Source organism: Oncorhynchus tshawytscha, linkage group LG02 (genome assembly GCF_018296145.1).
Source record: "Oncorhynchus tshawytscha isolate Ot180627B linkage group LG02, Otsh_v2.0, whole genome shotgun sequence".
Taxonomy (NCBI): Eukaryota; Metazoa; Chordata; class Actinopteri; order Salmoniformes; family Salmonidae; genus Oncorhynchus; species Oncorhynchus tshawytscha.
The window spans coordinates 44,431,482-44,454,686 of NC_056430.1; the positions used below are offsets into that span (position 1 = coordinate 44,431,482).

The 23,205-nt window shown below is 43.9% G+C and overlaps 1 protein-coding gene across 8 annotated transcripts in view; it reads left to right on the plus strand.

Moving 5' to 3' along the window:
* LOC112244844 (plasma membrane calcium-transporting ATPase 1) overlaps positions 1 to 23,205 on the plus strand; it is a 144,911-nt gene that overhangs the window by 75,232 nt on the left and 46,474 nt on the right. For 6 of the 8 annotated variants that reach the window (XM_024412662.2, XM_024412663.2, XM_042299363.1 and 3 more), the window contains 11 exons: positions 7,642 to 7,839; positions 8,397 to 8,654; positions 8,839 to 8,964; positions 11,136 to 11,261; positions 13,237 to 13,272; positions 16,204 to 16,386; positions 20,014 to 20,228; positions 20,433 to 20,675; positions 20,882 to 21,016; positions 21,239 to 21,348; positions 21,479 to 21,716. In XM_024412662.2, coding sequence (XP_024268430.1) covers positions 7,642 to 7,839; positions 8,397 to 8,654; positions 8,839 to 8,964; positions 11,136 to 11,261; positions 13,237 to 13,272; positions 16,204 to 16,386; positions 20,014 to 20,228; positions 20,433 to 20,675; positions 20,882 to 21,016; positions 21,239 to 21,348; positions 21,479 to 21,716 — 1,868 coding nt within the window. The remainder of the gene's footprint in view (positions 1 to 7,641; positions 7,840 to 8,396; positions 8,655 to 8,838; positions 8,965 to 11,135; positions 11,262 to 13,236; positions 13,273 to 16,203; positions 16,387 to 20,013; positions 20,229 to 20,432; positions 20,676 to 20,881; positions 21,017 to 21,238; positions 21,349 to 21,478; positions 21,717 to 23,205) is intronic. The other 2 variants (XM_042299360.1, XM_042299358.1) reach the window with 1 other exon arrangement.

Here is a 23,205-nt window from a genome sequence, read left to right on the forward strand (position 1 = left end):
TCAGGAAGTCCAGGACCCAGTTGCACAGGGCGGAGTCGAGACCCAGGGTCTCGAGCTTAATGACGAGTTTGGAGGGTACTATGGTGTTAAATGCCGAGCTGTAGTTGATGAACAGCATTCTTACAAAGGTATTCCTCTTGTCCAGATGGGTTAGGGCAGTGTGATTTGCGATTGCGTCGTCTGTAATTGATCACTCCAATATGGCATCACAATACCAGATGAATTGTGAACTAGGCATGGCCAGACGAGCATAATCTTGTCGGACTGAACTCAGGGCAGTCATGGTTGCTGTGTCCCTCCATCCCCCTCTAAGGAAGTGGAGGCAACACCCAACACGGCTATCCTGACCTGGTCTGCGGCAGCACCATTGACTCGATAGTACCTAGCAAAAGTGCTAGACGACGCCCAACTTGCCGAGGCGCAAATTTCATCAAGGGAAACTCCTCGGGGCAGGGCCCATGATGTACCTACTCCTCTAGTAGAATGCGCCACTACAACAGATGGCAAAGGCCGGCCAGCCAGTGGATATGCTGTAGTAATAGTGTCCCCAATCCAATGTGAGAATCTCTGTTTCGATAGGCTCTTCCCCAGAACTCTCTGACCATAACATACGAACAGCTGATCCGACTGTCATTTTGTCTTAGTCTGTGTAACGGAAGTGTCATGTGCCTTCACCGGGCACAGCAAACTTGGGTAAAAACCCAGCCCACTTGCAGCCCTGGAAGGTAAATGCGAGGGCCGGTTCACATGTCTGTCAGACAGCACCTTTGACATGAAAGAGGGGCTAGGCCGGAGGATAACACTGCACTTGTTTGCACCCATTCGGAAACATTCCGCGCTCACTGAAAGAGCATGAAGTTCACTAAGCCTCTTAGTCGAGGTAATAGCCAACAGAAATGTCACATTTATGGATCAGTGCTTCAAAGACGCTAACCCAGGGGCTCAAAAGGTGGCCTAGCAAGGTGCTGACAGCACCACGTCAAGGTCTCAGTTTCGCACCGAAGGGGCCTTCACCAGACAGACTTCTAACCCTGTCTAGCGTAGCTGTGATCAGGGGAAATGTTTGAAACACAAAGTGTTGTTGCTGGCCAATCGTGAGCGAGGGTGTCCAAACCCAGAGGGTCTAGAGCAGGGCTGCCTAATCCTCTTCCTGGAGATCTACTGTCCTCTAGGTTTTCAGTCCAACCCTGATTCTTCATCATTTCTGATTCAGCTAGTTAAGATCTTGTTGTCCGACATCTACAACCAGCTGGGACAATGAATGCAAACAGGTCCACCTGCCCTCTCCCAAACCTTTCCCACAGCTCTAACACCAACTGAGGGTGTAGACTCCAGTCCTCCTTCAGCAGGTCATTTCTCAAGACCTCGTGGAGGCAAGAGCTTGGAAGCCATTTTGTGGAGGTGCCATGATCTCAGTCCGCCATGGTGATTGATATACGCCGCTACCGTGTTGTCTGATCTGACCAGAACATGCTTCCCTTCCATGCTTCTGGAGCTATTGGAGTGCCAGGCGAACCGCCCTGAGCTCCAGCACATTGATGTGCTGGCCACCCCATGGGGGCTCCAGCGTCCGCTCGCTGTCATTCCTCTGAACACTGCCCCCCAATCCACTAGCGAGACATCCGTGCACACTAGCTCCCTGCGGTGGACTCTGTTCAGTATCACTCCCTCCAACAGGAAGGAGTGAGAGTGCCATTTCAACAGAGTCCACACATGCATTTGTCACGATAGCTGACAATGTCTGTGTCGTCTCTGGTGTAGATGGTGAGAGTTGATCAGTTAGGAAGAGAGAACCTTTGTGTGAGTAGTTGTTGTAGGTTGTTGTTTTCCATTCAAGATAGGTCATTTAACCATGAAGGAGTTGCAGTTGTTAGCCTTATCAGTGGGCATGCATCTGGAAGGCTGTGTGCATATAGTAGGCCTAACCATCCAAACAGTATGCAAATGGTCTATTATAATCACGTGGTATTTCCCGAATCGACTCTTCAGATATTTTCATATCTTATCAATTAGTCTTCCATTCATGATTATTAATTGTGACCTTCTATCAGTCTCATCTGAAGGTTGTAAAATTCTTGGTTATCTGCATGAACCCTAGCATTAATTATTAATCAGCAATATACAAATTGGCTTAATTATTTATTTACTAACTATATAATCACAGAAATACATAAAAAGAAACAGTAGATATTGGTTACTAACAATAATGGAGAAATCCCTAGTGGGCTAAGCCATTATGACAGCTTGGTAGACAAAGAGAAAGGGGTGGGACTGAGAGAGCGGGAAAGACAAATGGATTCATTACACAGTCTATAATTTTATTCATTGAAATGCTAATCCTTTGCCTATGAATGGCCGCTCATTCGAAAATAAATGTATATTTATATTTACGCCCGTATGTCGTTGTTGTCTTCTGTTGGAATCCTCGATCGTCCTGTAGGGTTCATCAGTCTCTGATTAACTTTCCCAGAAGTCACAAAGTCTTTTGTGGTTGTAGATGTTTAGAATGGATACTTCCGAGTACCATTCAGAAATGTTCTCATTGAATAGTTGCTTCGGCGGTTGTCGGTGTTCTCGTCCTAGGTTTATGTCATTTCTAGCCGCAGTCTAGTAATTAGTGTCGTCTAGAATTTCTCACTCATTCTGTAGTGAATCGATAGTCTCAGAGTTTAACCATTTCCAGCCATGTAGCCAATGCTCCACATGGGATGGTTTTCTAGTCTTATCGTTTTGTAAGGGTCCTAACCATTTGAAACCACAGCTCACGCTGGGGTTTGCTTAGTCTGACGTGAATTGGGTCATGGGGGCTTTATACTGGGGAAGAGAAGGGCATGTTTCATCCCTCTCCAACCAATGTCTGTTCACTTGGGCGTGGCCCCTGAATGGGCATAAATTACTTGTGAAAACAATTCTCTCATTTAGAAGGCTAAAATGACATTTTATCTTTTCACAAATAGTTTCATATTGAAACATTTAAATTGCACAACAATTCAATGTGAATCTGATAACTAGAATGTGTAGACTTTCCACGATACAATTTATCAGATATAATGTCCCAGAAAACAACTGATCTGTACCAATGGACACTCAACTGGTTGGATTACAGAAATATTGTTCCATTCCCCAACCTTTTTAAGTTACTGTATTGCAAAGTCTCTCTCTGTGGTAACAAAGGATTTATTGCAATGTCCATTCTATAGAGTGGAGAGGGAGAGTTTTGGTATTCATGGGTCATAAACTGCTAAGGGGAAGAGAGAAAGGGGGTTTTACGACCCTCACGCAAACTGGCAAAGTCATGACAACATCTTATTCTAGCCCATCTTCTCAGCTATCCACTTTCTAGGCTCAACAAGTAGCATCGACGGAGGAGGGCCTGGAAAACAATCGAATCCAATCAGCTGTCTTGATTAATTTCAACTGTTCACTTTAGGGCTGTGGTATTTCTCAATCAATTATGCATAGGCTACTAAATGAGCCCACAAAGAATTAAGTAATGTTAGATTATAGTAGACAACAGGATAGCAATGCTTTACATGACAGTTTGAACTCTGCTAAAACAATCTTCAGATGCATTTTACAATGAAAATCCCATCTCGTTGCCTCTATGCTCCCTACCATACCTGCTCCATTCTATGTGAAATCATTAATATGTGTACCAGTCCAAAGTTTGGACACACCTACTCATTCAAGGGTTTTTATTTATTTGTACTATATTCTACATTGTAGAATAATAGTGAAGACATCAAAACTATGAAATAACACATATGGAATCATTTAGTAACCAAAAAAAAGTGTTCAAATCTAAATATATATTATATTTGAGTTACTTCAAAGTAGCCACCCTTTTCCTTGATGGCAGCTTTGTACACTCTTGGCATTCTCTCAACCAGCTTCACCTGGAATGCTTTTCAAACAGTCTTGAAGGAGTTCCCACATATGCTGAGCACTTGTTGACTGCTTTTCCTTCACTCTGCGGTCCAACTCGTCCCAAACCATCTTAACTGCGTTGAGGTCGGGTGATTGTGAAGGCCAGGTCATCTGATGCAGCACTCCGTCATTCTCGGTCTTGGTCAAATACCCCCTACACAGCCTGGAGGGGTGTTTTGGGTCATTGTCCTGTTGAAAAACAAATGAATGTCTCACTAAGTGTAACCAGATGGGATGTTTGTATCGCTGCAGAATGGTGTTGTTGCCATGCTGGTTAAGTGTGCCTTTGTCTGTTATTTATTGATAATTCAAAGTGTCACCAGCAAAGCACCATCACACATCCTGCACATCCTGCATTCACAGGGGGAACCACACAGGCAGAGATCATCCGTTCACCTGCTCTGCGTCTCACAAAGACACAGTGGTTGGAACCAAAAATCTAAAATTTGGACTCATCAGAACAAAGGACAGATTTTCCACTGGCCTATTGTCCATTGCTCAAGTTTCTTGGCCCAAGCAAGTCTCTTCTTCTTATTGGTGGCCTTTAGAAGTGGTGTCTTTGCAGCAATTCAACCATGAAATTTCCCGAATTGACTGACCTTCATGTCTTAAAGTAATGATGGACTGTCGTCTCTGCTTATTTGAGCTGTTATTGCTATAATATGGACTTGGTCTTTAACCAAATAGGGCTATCTTCTGTATACCACCTCTACCTTGTCACAACACAACGCACTAAGAAGGGAAGAAAATCCACAAAATAACTTTTTACAATGCACACCTGCTAACTGAAATGCATTCCAGGTGACTACCATATGATGCTGGTTGAGAGAATGCCAAGAGTGTGCAAAGCTGTCAAGGCAAAGGGTGGCTACTAGGAAGAATCTCAATTTTAAAACATTTTTTTGATTTGCTTAATACTTTTTTTGGTTGCTACATTATACCATATGTGTTATTTCATAGTTTTGATGTCTTCACTATTATTCTACAATGTAGAAAATAGTACAAATAAAGAAAAGCCCTTGACTGAGTAGGTGTGTCAACTTTTGACTGGTACTGTAAATTCAGCGAAGGTTCTCTGTTAGCTATCGGAGATTGCTGTATCAACTGTAAACAGATTTCCGTTGACCCAATTTTATTTGAAAAAGCAATGTCACAACAAAAAAACATTGCGACATGTTTAATGGTCACGGCAACTATCGGAGAAATGTTGTCAAGATCTGTTCGACGGGTGAAATTTTATCTTGCTGATCTTTCTTTTGCGAAAAATCATAATGGGAACGATTTTGTTTTTTTGAACTCCCCATTTTAATTCTAAATTCCTACTGCTTGCTAAATCTATTTTTAAACTATAAAAATAATGCTTCTAGGCAGGACAAGGGTTGTCTTGACTTTCAAGAATGCCTGAATTGCTTCATCTTGATTTTCTGGCTGGCTGGATGCAAGTTTCGTCATCAATTTATTTCAGATCTACAGGAGTGCAAGTTTCACCATGGCACGAACCGGTGGGATACATTGGCACATGACAATTATTAGAATATGGCAAATATGATTCAATTAGTGCCTTCTATCCATGCTGTTTTTGCAGTCTTCCTGAGACGTGGAACAGATAGGTGGGAGGGTATACAGACTGTTGACAATGTATTAATATGCATCTTGCCTGAATGGATAATGGAGAGACTTCAACCACTCCATTTTTATGACACAAGGTTTTTGCATAACAATATTTTTGGGGGGTTTGATGTCATTACGTCCAGCTGTTTTTAGCAACATAAGACAGTTCCCCCCTCACACTTCCCTCACCTTCTGCCTTTCTTCCCCACTGCCTCACCCACCCCCTGCCCCCTCTCTCCCTCCATCCCTCCCTCCCTCCGGTTGTCCAGCTGGCTCACAGTAGCGGGAAAGCAATATGATGGTGGTTTTAAGGGGCATCTGTCGTAGAGGGCTGGGACTCTGTATACTGTATTTTGCTCATCCAGCTCGTTCTCACATTTATCTGGTTAGCATAGCTAACTACAGTTCTGCATATCAGCAGTGTAATAATACATCAGCATGTTAGCATAACTAAGCTGTCTTTAGTTGTGGATCTACTCACCAGTCATGCACTACCATAACTAGCCATGTCAATACTAAATGTATTCTGAACTTATTGATCTTGTATAACTGTTAGTGTGCTGTACTATCGATGTATCCTATACACCTCACCAGTTATCCATAGCTAGCCACATATCTCAGTAGCTGATCTATTTGAATAGACCTTGAACTACATGAGGGAGATTGATACAACGAGGACATAGTGTAAAGCTGCTGAGTGAAAGATTGAACGAAGCAGGGAGAGTGGTTAAATCCTGGACCAATGTGGGAGTGACTAAAGCATAATTGATTCACTGTGTGATCCTTCCGACGTTCAATCCCAGAGGACAGGAAACAGTCATGACAGCTCCATCCCCAATGACACCCGATTCCCTATGGGCCCTGGTCAAAAGTAGTGCACTTCATAGGGAGTAGCTTGCCATTTTGGGATGCGCCCAATGTGTTCAACACCCTTGTGATAATTTCAAACGCCTCATGGGTTCTCATTGACTGACCTCCTTTTTGTATTTTTTTTTAAATTGCAGTTTTCTAGATTTATTTGCAACATTTATGATTCATAAGATTTCCATGAGGTGATGATATCTTACTCAGAATGTATTAAAACATTTTTATTTTATCTTAATAGGACAATACCAGATGATCTAGCGGTTTGATTGATGAAAAATGTACCAAAGGGATATTATGTTTTGTCGGACCGATGTGTGGTTTTGTCCAACTGAAATTCAAAGTCTTTGGCAGTGGTTGTCTAGCAGCTTGTGACAGCAGCGGGAGGCTGACATGGGGTGTGGATGGGTGTGTTTGAACTGTCAGCTCTACTTGGTTCTGTTTGGTATGGCAACAGCCATTGTTGTCATGTTTATCCTCAGATAAAGAAACGGTGATGTAGACGTTTCACTACAAAAGTAATTTAAGACATTTGTACCCAGACTTATACAGCAACCTATAGACAGTGGTTGGAAAAAGTACCCAATTGTCATACTTGAGTAATTTTCTATTAAGACATCTAGACCTTTACTCAAGTAAAAGTAAAATACTACTTGAGTAAAATTCTAAAAGTATTTGGTTTTAAATATACTTAAGTATCAAAAGTGAAAGTATAAATAATTTCAAACTCCTTATATTAAGCAAGCCAGATGGTACTATTTTATTTACGGTTAACCAGGGGCACACTCCTACGCTCAGACATCATTTACAAACGATGCATTTGTGTTTAGTGAGTCCGCCAGATAAGAGGCAGTAGAGATGACCAGGGATGTTCTCTTGAGAAGAGTGTGAATTGGACCATTTTCCTGTCCTGCTTAGCATTCAAAATGTAACAAGTACTTTTGGGTGTTAAGGAAAAGGGATGGAGTATAAAGTATATCTACTTTCTTTAGGAATGTAGTAAAGTAAAAGTTTAAAGTATTTTCACTTAAGTACTTTACACCACTTCCTATAGAATACCCTAAAGACTTCTAACCCTGACGGGTTGTCATATGTTTTCATACCTTTTTATAGTAAGTGTATATATTCAACATCTATTGTTTTGATCTCGTTATATGCATTTCTGTGATAACTGGTTACTCTATTAACTGTCTCTTCTCCTTCCTCCTCCTTTTCTTCCTCCTCCTCCATTTCTCTCAGGTCTGTCTGGTAACCCAGTGGATCTGGAGAAGCGCCACGCAGCATTTGGGAAGAACTTCATCCCTCCTAAAAAGCCTAAGTCCTTCCTGGCGCTGGTATGGGAGGCCCTACAGGATGTTACTCTCATCATCCTGGAGATTGCTGCCGTAATCTCCCTGGGCCTGTCCTTCTACCACCCCCCTGGGGGAGATAGCGAGCGTGAGTAGTACACCCTAACCGGGGCAGTTTTGGACAGGTGGGAGAATGAAGAGTATTTGTAAAAGTTTTGGTCCCGTGTTATTCACTTGGGTTTCGGTTCTGTTCCACTGACCTGGTGGTGTTTCAGCTCTGTTCTATTGACCTGGTGGTGTTTCAGCTCTGTTCTATTGACCTGGTGGTGTTTCAGCTCTGTTCTATTGACCTGGTGGTGTTTCAGCTCTGTTCTATTGACCTGGTGGTGTTTCAGCTCTGTTCTATTGACCTGGTGGTGTTTCAGCTCTGTTCTATTGACCTGGTGGTGTTTCAGCTCTGTTCCACTGACCTGGTGGTGTTTCAGCTCTGTTCTATTGACCTGGTGGTGTTTCAGCTCTGTTCTATTGACCTGGTGGTGTTTCAGCTCTGTTCTATTGACCTGGTGGTGTTTCAGCTCTGTTCTATTGACCTGGTGGTGTCTCAGCTCTGTTCCACTGACCTGGTGGTGTTTCAGCTCTGTTCTACTGACCTGGTTGTGTTTTGGTCTGTTGTTATTAAAAATGGTTGTGTTCTGGTTTCCCCAGTGTGTGGTGAGACAGCGTCAGGAGTGGAGGATGAGGGGGAGGCGCAGGCGGGCTGGATCGAGGGCGCCGCCATCTTGTTCTCTGTGGCAATCGTTGTCTTGGTGACAGCGTTTAACGACTGGAGCAAGGAGAAGCAGTTCCGTGGGCTGCAGAACCGCATCGAGCAGGAGCAAAAGTTCACCGTCATTCGCAAGGGCCAGGTCATCCAGATCCCCGTGTCCGAACTGGTGACAGGAGACATCGCCCAGATCAAATATGGTGAGACAGGGTTCCGTTAAAACGCGGTGAGAGATATAGCTTGAATTCAACATTCTGTAATATACCCCAGACAGGATACAGTGAACCAATATAATGAGGTAACACATTGACCGAATGCACCAAGGTAGGGTATATGATGAGACGTTGTATATCGCAGTCATATAACTGTGTAACTGTTTCCTAGGTGACCTGCTGCCAGCTGATGGTATCCTGATCCAGGGCAACGACCTGAAGATCGATGAGAGCTCTCTGACTGGCGAATCAGACCAAGTCAGGAAGTCCCTGGAGAAGGACCCCATGCTGCTGTCCGGTGAGAGCGCCTGTTAATAACATCACTATTATCAGACATTCAATATCCCAGTCAAATCAAGTCAAATTGTATTTGTCACATGCGCCCAAATACAACAGGTGTAGACCAGTGAAATGCTTAGAAAATACCCCCCAAAAATAAGTAACAAATAGTTAAATAGCAGCTGTAAATAAAAATAGTGTTGCTATACACAGGGGGTTCCGGTACAGAGTCAATGTGCGGAGTCACCGGTGTCGAGGTAGTTGATGTAATATGTATATGTAGGTAGAGTTGTCAAAGTGAATATGCATAGATAATAACAGAGAGTAGCAGCAGTGTATAAGAGGAGGAGGAGGGGGGGGGGGCAATGCAAATACTCTGGGTAGCCATTTGATTAGCTGTTCGGAGTCTTATGGCTTGGGGGTAAAAGCTGTTTAGAAGCCTCTTGGACCAAGACTTGGCACTCCTCTCTGCTACCACACGGAAAGCAGTCCTGAACAGTCTATGACTGGGGTGGCTGGAGTCTTTGACAATTTTTAGGGCCTTCCTCTGACACCACCTGGTATAGAGGTCCTGAATGGCAGGAAGCTTGGCCCCGGTGATGTACTGGGCCGTACGCACTACCCTCTGTAGTGCCTTGTGATCGGGGGCCGGGCAGTTGCTTTACCAGGCATTGATGCAACCCGTTAGGATGCTCCCGATGGTGCAGCTGTAACACAGTCCCCTGAGGGGGAATAGGTTTTGTCGTGCCCTCTTCATGACTGTCTTGGTGTACCATGTTAGTTTGTTGGTAATGTGGATGCCAAGGAACTTGAAGCTCTCAACCTGCTCAACTACAGCCCCGACGATGAGAATAGGAGCATGCTCGGTCCTCCTTTTCCTGTAGTTCACAATTATCACCTGTGATCACATTGAGGGAGAGGTTGTTGTTGTCCTTGCGCCACACGGTCAGGTCTCTGACCTCCCTATAGGCTGTCTCATCGTTGTCGGTGATCTGGCCTACCACTGTTGTATCATCAGCAAACTAAATTATAGTGTTGGAGTCGTGTCGGGGTACACGTCCTGGTAATCCCTCTGCGGCCTTGTGAATGTTGACCTGTTTAAAGGTCTTACTCACATTGGCTGCGGAGAGCGTGATCACACTGTTGTCGGAACAACTGATGCTGTCATGCATGTTTCAGTTTTACTTGACTCTATTTAGCTCGTCTGGTAGGCTTGTGTCACTGGGCAGCTCTTGGCTGTGCTTCCCTTTGTAGTCTGTAATAGTTTGCAAGCCCTGCCACATCCGACGAGCGTCGGAGCTGGTGTAGTATGATTCGATCTTAGTCCTGTATTGACACTTTGCTTGTTTGATCGTTCTTCTGAGGGCATAGTGGGATTTCTTATAAGCTTCCGGGTTAGAGTCCCACTCCTTGAAAGCGGCAGCACTACCCTTTAGATCAGTGCGAATGTTGCCGGTAATCCATGGCTTCTGGTCGGGGTAGAAACATACAGCCACTGTGGGGACGACGTCCTCGATGCACTTATTGATAAAGCCTGTGACTGATGTGGTGTACTCCTCAATGCCATCGGAAGAATCCCGGAACATATTCCAGTCAGGAACTTTGTCTTTAAAAGGGGTAATATGCAGTTGCTACATCCATTATGCCCCTTTAAAGATAGAATCCGCAATTCAAACTATCCAAGCTTTCATCCCGCTTCTGTTTTTGTAAAAAGCTGTGGGATGGGCCTAAAAAAAATGTTACCACTCTCAAATTCATAGGACTGACCATCCATGATATACCAATTATAGTTTTAAGCACATTTTTATGCTATGCAAATTGTGTTTACATTTACGTTGTTTACAAACATTGGTCTAAAACAATCTTGTACTTTGTGTTCTGATGGGGTACGACAGTTGAAATAAGCTCATGAGGCATTTACGCATAAGTTATAGTCTTCAGGAATCAATGGGTATATATCACATTTATAAGTCCAACAATTGGTGTAGCAACTAAGGATTCTAGCTTGAATGATAACATGAAGCGTATGATGTAGTATATATGGAGACTGAAAATGGAGGACACAATGGAGTAACGTACAGTACAGTCATTCATACGTACAGTATACTGTAGCACAGTCGTGACCTTTCTGTGTATGTGCTAGTATTCTCTCTTTCTATTTCTCTTTCCTTCCCTCCCTCCCTCCTCCAGGCACCCATGTGATGGAGGGATCAGGCCGAATGGTGGTGTCTGCGGTGGGTCTCAACTCCCAGACTGGAATCATCTTCACTCTGCTGGGGGCGGGAGACAGCGATGAGGAAAAGAAGATCAAGAAAGGTGAGAGATAAACGGGGAACAATTGACAAAACGCATGTCGCCATGGTCACAGTTCACAGAGAGTCAGTGACTTGCTTTTTACAAGTGGTCTCCTTCCTCTGCATTTCTTTCCGCCGAGCTCTCTCGGTCTTTCTACGTGAGTTCTCGGTTTGCTGGTTCCCTGAGGTAAGATTCTGGTGCGAGGTTGAGTAACCACACAGTCTGCTGAACTCTAGAATGTTGTAGCGAAGAATGGGACGGCCATGATAGACCCTGTACTATGGAGGCCAGTGGTTCCATTCTGAATGCTCAGTGTCACTGACTTCGCTGTCCTACCCTTCTTTTATCGAATCCTTGGTTTTAGATTTCACATCCAAGCCAAGGCCCTTTCTAGTCCACTCCTTCCCAGAAGGGGTTCTGTTCGTGGGTGGTCATTTTATTCTCCACTCCTTCATCCCCCCTTTCGTATCTGTTTTAACTACACTGGAACGGCATTGTCAGAACCCTGTACTTAACCTACTTAAATCTATGACGTCACAGGCGCTGAAGTGAGAAGAGCTAAAGCGGGGACATCACTGTATGTGTTCAACATCTGTCATGCATCTACCTCTCAAGGGACTTGACGTGGGGAAGCTCGTGGATAGATATGATCACGTTAAACAACAAAGGCCTGCCAATACATTCGATCTGTGTATCTATCAATATGGCCTCTAATAAGCGTGTGTTCCGTACTAACACTTTGCCACGTCTTCTTTTCTGTTTGGTAAGAGTTTTTTGCTAAGATTTCAGTTCTTCAGGCATTCATTCTAAAGGGGCTGAATGTGCCTGCTCAGAGGAGGGAGCTGCAAGGCAACAACTCATTCCAATTGGCATCTCATGGCATCACAGAATTAGACTGTGATTTCAATTGTTCATGAAACTGCAGAGCGCCACCATCATGATCTTAATGTTATGGGTTTATTAGAAAGTAGATCAGAGCAAGTACTGGCTAGATACACACACACACACACAGACACACACAGGCACACACACACTGGCTGCAACACAGGCACACACACTAGATGTTGAAATGGCTGTCTTCCTCTGAGACAGGTGTGTACAGCGAGGATGGAAACAGAAAGAGTGCTGTGTCACCTCCACTCCACACACACACACAAACTCACCTCCCATGCGTTCACTCATGCACACACACTTCCCCTTCATGCTCACACACACACACACACACACACACAAAGAAAGAAAGTCAAACACACACACACACAAAGAAAGTCAAACACGTATACACACACACACACACACACACAAAGAAAGTCAAACACGTACACACACACACAAAGACAGTCAAACATACATACACACACACACACCTCTGCCAGAGACACATACTGATACAGTTACTCATAGAGTAGATGAGGGGGCAGAGACTTCAGGGCATTTTGCTGACAACTGTTACACACACACGCACACAACTAATCTCCACATGCACCCCCCCTTCAGGGCTACACACATCTTGAACTGACATACACCCCCCCAATTCTTCACCACCACTCTCAGGCAGAAGGAGAAAAACCTGCGGCAGTGCAGCCTCTTCGTCTGTCTGACATCAATCTGAAATGACTGCTTCCCTGAATGTCAAGACCGAGGCATGAGTGAATGGATGGGGTGTGTGTCTGTGTGTCTGTGTGTGTATGTCTGTGTGCGTGTATATGCATGTGTTTTTATAAACTTACTGTCGTTAGTTACACATGTATTGACTGAAACAGACAAGAGCCCAGTGAAACCAGTCATCAGTAACTGTCTATGGGTGGATGCTCTACTTTATTCTCTACAGCCTTAAACAAACTAGTGCTCTCTTTCCTCTGATGGCCCGTTCCAGCCCCCAACACACGTGAATTTCTATTGTTTTGATCTTCTGTTCTGTTTGGCTTTATGATTTTTTTATTTCCTTTTAAGCCATGTTGTCAGCATTCCGCACTCTCTCTCTCTGTCTGAACAGGTAAAAAACAAGGACCCCCCGAAAATCGCAACAAAGGTAACCCCTCCATCCCTCCCTCCCCCCTCCATTCAGCAGCAGTCTGGGAGTCTCGTGTCCGTCTCACTCTGTCTCTCTCACTCTCGCTTCCCTCCACCTGCTGAAAAGGGGAGGTTCTTCTCGTCTCGCTTTACCTGTGAAAGGATGCAACTCTCACCTGCCACTGGCACACAGAGAAAAGTGGGGTAGGCTGTCAATGCCACCGTAGCAGACCCAATCAATAACTAAGCTAGCTAGGGTTAGCATTCAGCATTACTGTTATTGACTACAGTTATATCATTCAGAGCTATTTAACTCCAGTAGATTTTTAACCCTTATAGAGCTAAATGGGTTTAGCTTTATCTCGCTCACAGCGCTGCAAAGGGATTAGTTATAGAAGTTTCACCATCCTCACATGCTATGTTGAGATTGAAAAGATACATTCCACATATATTTTCATCTCAACAAATAAAGGTTGAATTAAAGTACTTTAAAAAAAATGTGCGTGTGTGTGTCAGATGTGGAGAGGTCAGATGCATTAAATAAAGGACCCGGGTGTTGTAGCTCTTCCCGGCTTTCCTGGCCTGGACGGGTCCACCCTCCCACCCTCTGTGGCGTGTTATTCAGAACTCATCCAAGCTTTGTGCCTCCCCCCTTACACACCATACCGTCCCCCAGCCACCTAGGGCCTGAGCATCTGCTACTTACACCTCCCCAGCCCTCCTGTCCTCTTTCCCCTCGCCCTTGGACTTTATCACTAGTGAACAGATTCTCTCCTTTCTAGCATGGAGAAATATTGCTGGAGCAGGAGAAGGTTAAATTAATTGGGACATGTCGACCTGACCTGCATTCACTTCACAACATGTCATATTCTGAAAACATAACGTCTACATACTTATTTCAATTGCAGTGAACCCAGTGTAGCTTTATGGACGCCAAGTCATCTCTGGCTCTTCAGAGGTAATGGAATGGGAGTTGTAGGACCCCTGATACCATGCTCCACATACATTTCATGAATCTGGGAATTTGGCAATAGTGATTGGGCTTAGTGTAAAAGAGAAGGGATCTTAATAGAATTATAATAGAATGCTAGAATATCTAACACTAGTCTCTAGGGGTTAAGGAGACAGCATTAGCCCATGGGAAGTGGTTCAGTGTGGGAATTGCACCCTGACAGTATCAATTGGCTGTGGATTGTTGTCTGGTCTGTTTCTCTATTGTTTCTCTTTTCTTTAATTTCTCTCACTGTTGCCTCTTTCCAGGATGTTGCTCAGGACCTCATGCTGTCTCGTACTCTCTTATCACTGTTTACCTCTCTTTCTGTCTCTCTCTCTCTCTCTCTCTCTCTCTCTCTCTCTCTCTCTCTCTCTCTCTCTCTCCCTCTCTCTCTTTCGCAAAAAAAAACTACCTCTGGAGATTTGCTGCCTCCTCTTCTACCTCTTCTTACTACCCTCCTTCTCTTCTTTTTTTGTGGTGGTTGTATCGCTCTGCTTGGTTTTTTGGGTATCTTTTTGCAGTTTGTCGGTTTCTTTGTTTGTTGACATGTTTTTTTTTCGTGACACACACTCGCCCCCCTTCTTCGTCGTGGTGCGTGGTCCGTGCTGCGTTTGTAAGTGCTGTGCGTGAGTCAGTCCGTCCGTCTGCCAGTCCAGTCAGTGTGTGGCTGTGTTTATTCTGGTCTGTTCTAATGGGTTTTGTGTTGAGACTGGTGGCCTGTTCTGCTCAGCACAGGGGGACTCATGTAAAGTCATATTATCTAGGCAAAAACAACATAAGTAGACAGTACAAAATGATCCTGCTAGATTGTGAATGTACTGCTTTTGTGTGAACTGACTAGTGTTGAGTGTTGCATGTGCCACAAATGGAATGCATAAGGCACTGATTACCATAGAATTCTGATATCTTTATTCATCCATTACTTTATCACCTTTATTATACTCACCCTTAGATATTGTGGATTATTTCTACTGTAAAATAGATAGTGAATTGTTGCAGTGCCAGGTTGTTGGCAGAATGAAGATGAAACACCGAGATCACAATGCTCCCAGAGAACAAACAGAGCAAATCTAAGCTGTTGAAGTGGTGAAATGCAAATCTCATATTTGCGTATGTAAAACATGACTGAGCTCTGTAGCAGAGATGGAAAATGTTCAGTTGACAATCCCCCGACAATGAACCATTGTAAAATGTACAACCTGTATCTCTTGTTCTGAATCTATTCTCTGTTTATATGAATGCTGTAAAAATGTCTCCATAGACTCTGGGACAAGTTGTATATCGTTAAAGTGCTGCTTTAAATCCGTTTTGTATCATTAAATCCTTTTATCTCAAGCTTTTCCTGCTGAATTCTGTGCTATGTGTTTACTCTTTCCAATACCTTCTTTCATAATGTTTCATTTATGCATAAGAGTACTTAAACAATCAGTCGATTTAAAAAAAAAATGGAATACCGATTTTGCTTTAATGAAGAATACATCACATTGCTGAACTTTCCATCAACCTGACAGGTAACAACACATAATAACATCACTGTTGATCACCTTAAGGGATTTGTTCTGGTTAAAGAGATCTAAGTGATCCGCAGCGGAGTTGTTTCAGTGGATCACTGTTCAGGACCGGAGTCTGGTGGTTTGGTGACTGACTGTGTCTGTCTCTCTTTTTCAACCGTAACTGAACCACAACCTCTCTGTCTCTCTGCCCTTCACCCCAACCCCTCCTTGATCCCCTTACTGTTGCTGCTCCTCTCCCCGACCCAACAAAACCTCCCCACCGATCATCTTCATCCTCATATCACTATCTTAACCCCCCCCTCCCCAAAACCTTCCCCACACCACTACTAAATGCTTCCCTTCCGCTCAACCTCCCACTCCACCTCCGTCTATCCCACTTCCCTTTACCCCCTCCCTCTATCCCACCCATCCCTCTTCCCCATCCCATTACCCTATCCAATAGCTAAGACCCAGGACGGCATTGCCCTGGAGATCCAGCCCCTGAAGAGTGACGAGGCGGTTGAGTCTGAGGAGAAGGAGCCTGAGGTGGAGGTGAAACGGGTGAAGAAGGTTCAGGTCAACAAGAAGGAGAAGTCTGTGCTGCAGGGCAAACTCACCAAACTGGCCGTGCAGATCGGGAAGGCAGGTGAGGACCGAGGCGGAGATACACACTTACATGGACACACACACAGATGGACATAAAACGATATACGTTATAGCCGTATTCTAAAATGTTTTTTTTTTCAATCTTTCAATCTACACACAATACCCCATAATGACAAAGCAAAAACTGTTTTTTAGAAAGCCTTTTGACTTCTGGGGTACGACGCAGCAAGCTTGGCACACCTGTATTTGGGGAGTTTCTCCTATTCTTCTCTGTAGATCCTCTCAAGATCTGTCAGGTTGGATGGGGAGCGTCGCTGCACAGCTATTTTCAGGTCTCTCCAGAGATGTTCAATACGGGCTCTGGCTGGGCCACTCATGAACATTCAGAGACTTGTCCTGATGCCACTCCTGCATTGTCTTGCCTGTATGCTTAGGGTTCACCCCAGTCTGAGTTCCTGAGCACTCTGGAGCAGGTGGCTTTCATCAAGGATCTCTCTGTACTTTGCTCTGTTCATCTTTCCCTCAATCCCAACTAGTCTCCTAGTCCTTGCTGCTGATAAACATCCCCACAGCATGATGCTGCCACCACCATGTTTCACCGTAGGGATGGTGCCAGGTGACGCTTGGCATTCAGGCAAAAATAGTTCAATCTTGGTTCCATCAGAGCAGAGAATCTTGTTTCTCATGGTCTGAGAGTCCTTTAGGTGCCTTTTGGCAAAATCCAAGCAGGCTGTTATGTGCTTTTACTGAAGAGTGGCTTCCATCTAGCCACTCTACCCACAAGGCTTGCTGAGATGGTTGTCCTTCTGGAAGGTTCTCCCATCTCCCCAGAGGAACTCTGGAGCTCTATCAGAGTGACCATCGGGTTCTTGATTACCTCCCTGACCAAGGCCCTTCTCCCCCCGATGGCTCAGTTTGGCCGGGCGGCCAGCACCAGGAAGAGTCTCGGTGATTCCAAACTTCTTCCATTTAAGAATGATGGAGTCCACTGTGTTCTTGGGCACCTTCAATGCTGCAGACATGTTTTGGTACCCTTCCCTAGATCTGTGCCTTGACACAATCGTGTCTCGGAACTCTACGGACAATTCCTTCGACCTCATGGCTTGGTTTATGCTCTGATATGCACTGTCAACTGTGGGACCTTTATATAGTCAAGTGTGTGCCTTTCCAAATTATGTCCAATCAATTGAATTCACCACAAGTGGACTCCAATCAAGATGTAGAAACACCTCAAGGATGAGCTCAATAAGTCTCAATAATGCACTTGAGCTCAATAAGTCTCATAGCAAAGGGTCTGAATAATTCTGTAAATAAGGTATTTATTTTATTTTTTTGCACAAAAAAAATCTAAAACCTCTTTTTGCTTTGTCATTATGTGGTATTGTGTGTAGATTGATGACAACACTAGTGTTGCACGGTATACCAAACGTCTGTACTGTTTCATACTAGAACATAGAAAACAGTTCGGTTTTAGAATTTTTGTTACTTACTGTACTTCTGTCAAATGTGTCTCACTCCATCTACTGAGAGCATAGAACAGCATAGAGAAAGTAAAGTATTCACACCCCTTGACTTTTTTTCACATTTTGTTGTTTTACAACCTGAATTTTAAATTGATTAAATTGAGTTTTTTTGGGGTCACTGGCCTACACACAATATCCCATAATATCCAAGTGGAATCATTTTTAGACATTTTAAAATTAATTTAATTCAAATGAATTTAAAAAACAAAGCTGAACACCCTTTTGTTATGGCAAGCCTAAATAAATTCAGAAGTAAAAAATGTGCTTAACAAGTCACACAATGAGTTGCATGGACACACTCTGTGTGCAATAATAATGGTTCAAATTATTATTTTTAATGACTACCTCATCTCTGTACCCCACACATGTTGAATTTTCTGTGAGGTCCCTCAGTCGTGCAGTGAATTTTAAACACAGATACAACCACAAAGACCAGGGAGGCCAATGATTCTTTACTCCACAATACTAACCTAATTAACAGAGTGAAAAGAAGGAAGGCTGTACAGAATAGAAAATATTCCAAAACATGCATCCTGTTTGCACTCGTTTGGAAATAATGTTTGGAAATAATACAACACATAATACAACACATTACTGAGTACCACTCTCCATATTTTCAAGCATAGTGGTGGCTGCATCATGTTAAGGGTATGCTTGTAATCATTAAGAACTGGGGTGTTTTTCAGGATAACAAATAAATGGAATGGAGCTAAGCACAGGTAACATCCTAGAGGAAAGCCTGGCTCAGTCTGCTTTCCACTAGACATTGGGAGATTATTTCTCCTTTCAGCAGGACAATAACCTAAAACACATGACCAAATCCACACTGGAGTTGCTTACCAAGAAGACTGACTGTTCCTGAGTGGCCGAGTTACAATTTTGACTTTAATCTGCTTGAAAATCTATGGCAAGACTTGTAAAAATGGTTGTCTAGCAATGATCAACAGCCAATTTTACAGAGCTTGAATAATATTGAAAAGAATAATGTGCAAATATTGTACAATCTAGGTGTGCAAAGCACTTAGATATTACCCAGAAAGACTCAAATCTGTAATCACTAGCAAAGGTGATTTAACATGTATTGACTCAGGGGTGTGAATACTTATGTAAATGAGATATTTCTGTATTTCATTTTCAATACATTTGAAAACATTTCTAAAACCATGTTTTCACTTTGTCATTATGTATTGTGTGTAGATTGGTGAGAAACAATACCTATACTGTTCCCCGGTAGGCTGTCATTGTAAATAAGAATTTGTTCTTGCCTAGTTAAATAAAAATTCAGACTGTAACACAAAAAAGTGGAATAAATGAAGGAGTATCAATACTTTCTGAAGGCACTGTACAGCTGAAGCTAACATCAATGTACTACCATTGTACCTGATTTGTGATAATATGAAAACCATAACGCAAAAATATTGCTGATTTTTAAAAGCTGATTGTCACCAAAACTTCGTCTCTCCCAGTCAAGGTGATCTTTGCTTGTTCCTCGAACTGTGTGTGAATGACATCATGGGTCTTAAATAGACCATGCACACTATTATAAAAGAAGAGATTGCTTGAGTGCAAATGTTGTTGATCAGTACAACACAATTAGTCCCAAATGGAAACAGTTTTTCATCTATAGCCCCATGTAATCACACAAACGAAGCTCAATAACTCAATGCATGTGCACACTCCTATTGAATATGCATTCACCTGTATTGCTACATCTTGACTTACCCAGTTTATCAACTGAGATTTATCATTGAAATAAATGATTACCGTTTTGTTATGTAATTAGATTGATTGTATGCATGTAATGATATTGAACTCAAACGATCTGTCTGGAAGTGCCATTCTGTGACTTTGGCTAATGCGCCTTATTTTTGTTTTGCCGTAATATCGTTTTGGTATCTGATATTGTGACGGTATCGAGTATCCTGATATTAAACTCAAAATATAAAAAAATCTGGTATTGTGACAACACTAACGAGCACACACAGACAGAAAAACCATAGAGGGACACACACAGAGACGGACCATGCAGATTGGGAAGGCAGAGAAGGACTTAAAAACGTTAGGACACACATCATCGTTCTTATATTCCTTCTCCTGGATTTGGCAGCAGGATTGCAACTGTCTACTTCGTTTCCTATGCCCAGGTCTGATCATGTCAGCTGTGACGGTGATCATTCTCATCCTGTACTTCGTGATTGACACGTTCGGGGTGCAGGGTCGCCCATGGCTGAAGGAGTGTACCCCCATCTACATCCAGTACTTTGTCAAGTTCTTCATCATCGGAGTCACTGTTCTGGTGGTGGCTGTGCCTGAGGGGCTGCCCCTAGCTGTCACCATCTCTCTGGCCTACTCTGTCAAGGTACACACAGAGAGACACACAGTGTGAGCGGGCACACACACACACACACACACACACACACACACACACACACACACACTCAATGCTGGTAGTGGCAGTGCCAGAGGGGCTGCCGCTAGCTGTCACCATCTCCCAGACTTACTCTGTCAGGTACACACACACACACAGCTCTAACCTCTACTGTCTGTCTTGTCCCCTGTGTAGAAAATGATGAAGGACAATAACCTGGTGCGTCACCTGGATGCATGCGAGACCATGGGGAACGCTACCACCATCTGCTCTGACAAGACAGGCACCCTCACCATGAACCGTATGACCGTGGTGCAGGCCTACTTGGGAGACACACACTACAAGAAAGTACCGGAACCTGACGTCATCAAACCATTCACTCTGGAAGTCATGGTCAACAGCATCGCCATCAACTCAGCCTATACCACTAAGATTCTGGTAAGAGAGAGACCCACACACACACACACGAAAGCATAGTGTCTTCTTCTCTAGTGCATATCTACATGGTTGCTTTTACACTCTATATGATGCATGTCTCAATGTCCCTTTTGCTGTATGTCTTCATGAAATATACATGTTGGTAGGATACGGTATGTTGGTAGGATACAGTATGTAGGTTATATGTAACGTTTTTGTTGCTCCAGTCCCCAGAGAAGGAGGGAGGTCTGCCCCGCCACGTCGGCAACAAGACAGAGTGCTCCCTATTGGGCTTTGTGCTGGAGCTGAAGAGAGACTACCAGCCAATCAGGGACGAGATTCCCGAAGAGAGTCTGTACAAGGTGTGTAGCTGCTTCAAAATGTATCCATAACGTTAATGGTGCAATCTGTAACGTGTCTATCTAATGTATGTATATGTGTGTTTTGTTCCCGGTGGCCCCTAGAGAGAATGTTCAAATAACCTACTACCCATTATTCTTACAGAGAGCTAACTTATACACAAGCTACTGTACTATAATAATATAGAGTAATATGATAGTTATAACTGATTGGTGTGTTTCAAGGTGTACACCTTCAACTCGTCCCGTAAGAGCATGAGCACGGTGCTGAAGAACACAGACGGTAGTGGCTTCCGCATGTACAGCAAGGGAGCCTCCGAGATCGTCCTACGCAAGTACGGAAGGGAGGGAGATTGGTCTTGTCTTTCCCTGATGAACGGATACACAGAGATAGATAAACAGAAAGATGGAGTTGATCATCTGCGATGTGATGAGTTAAACATCTCTTCCCCCTTCCCTCTCTAGATGTTCTCATATCCTGAACACGAACGGGGAGCCACGTATCTTCAAGCCTAAGGACCGTGACGAGATGGTGAAGAACGTGATTGAGCCCATGGCCTGTGACGGTCTGAGGACAATCTGTGTGGCCTACAGGGACTTCCCTGCCGAGGCAGGAGAACCAGACTGGGACAACGAGGGCGACATCCTTGATGAGCTCACCTGCATCTGTGTGGTCGGCATCGAGGATCCCGTCAGACACGAGGTGGGACACAGAAAGACATATTTTGCATGAACAAAACACACGGGTGGACACCCTCAGCCTGATCAGAAAGCGCATAAATAATTGTGGGATTTTTGTAGTTGATCCCTTCAGAGCTGAGGTTGGATATGGCTGGACACTGCTTAGATTAGCTGTGTAGTGTGTTGTCTGGAGGTTGTCCACAGGCGCTAAGGCGGTGCAAGTCTTGTAATTAATTGTTATGTACTACCTTATTGATTCATTTAATCACAATTATTTGGATTTGTAGCTTTAAAAAAAAAACTTGTCAATTTCGCCATGTGTAAACTGTCGCTCTGGCATTTTATGCATCGCAGTGTTTGAGGCATCCCTACAGCCCCGGGTTCGATCCCAGGCTGCGTCACAGCCGGCCGTGACCGGGAGACCCATGAGGCATACACTACATGAAACGATATGAGGACACCTGCTCGCGGAACATCTCATTCCAAAATCATGGACATTAATATGGAGTTGGTCCCCCCTTTGCTGCCATATCTATATTTAACCTTTATTTAACTAGGCAAGTCAGTTAAGAACAAATTCTTACTTTCAATGATGGCCTTGGAACAGTGGGTTAACTGCCTTGTTCAGGGGCCGAATGACAGATTTTTAACTTGTCCGCTCCGGGATTCAATCTTGCAACATCTCATTGCAAAATCATGGGTATTAATATGGAGTTGGTCCCCCCTTTGCTGCTATAACAGCCTCAATTTTCTGGGCAGGCTTCCACTAGATGTTGGAACATTGCTGCGGGGATTTGCTTCCATTCAGCCACAAGCGCATTAGTGAGGTCGGCATTGATGTCGGGCACTGATGTTAGGCCTGGCTCTCAGTTGGCGTTCCAATCAATCCCAAAGGTGTTCGATGTGGTTGAGGTCAGGGCTCTGCGAAGGCCAGTCAAGTCCTTCCACACCGACGTGGACAAACCATTTCTGTATGTACCTCGCTTTGTGCATGTGGGCATTGTCATGCTGAAGCAGGAAAGAGATGTTGCCAAAGTTGGAGGCACAGAATTGTCTAGATTAATTGTATACTGTAGCTAAGGAGCCTAGCCCGAAATATGAAAAATAGCCCCAGACCATTATTCCTCCTCCACCAAACTTTACAGTTGGCACTATGCATTAGGGCAGGTAGCGTTTTCCTGGCATCCACCAAACCCAGATTCGTCCTTTGGACTGCCAGATAATAAAGCGTGATTCATCACTCCAGAGAACGCGTTTCCACTGTTCCAGAGTCCAATGGCAGCGAGCTTTACAACACTCCAGCCGACATTTAGCATTGCGCATAGTGATCTTAGGCTTGTGTGTGGCTGCTCTGCCATGGAAACCCATTTCATGAAGCTCCCGACAAACAGGTCTTCTGCTGACATTGCTTCCAGAGGCAGTTTGGAACTCGGTAGTTAGTGTTGCAACCGAGGACAGATGATTTTTATGCTACGCACTTCAGCACTCCCATTCTATGAGCTTTTGTGGCC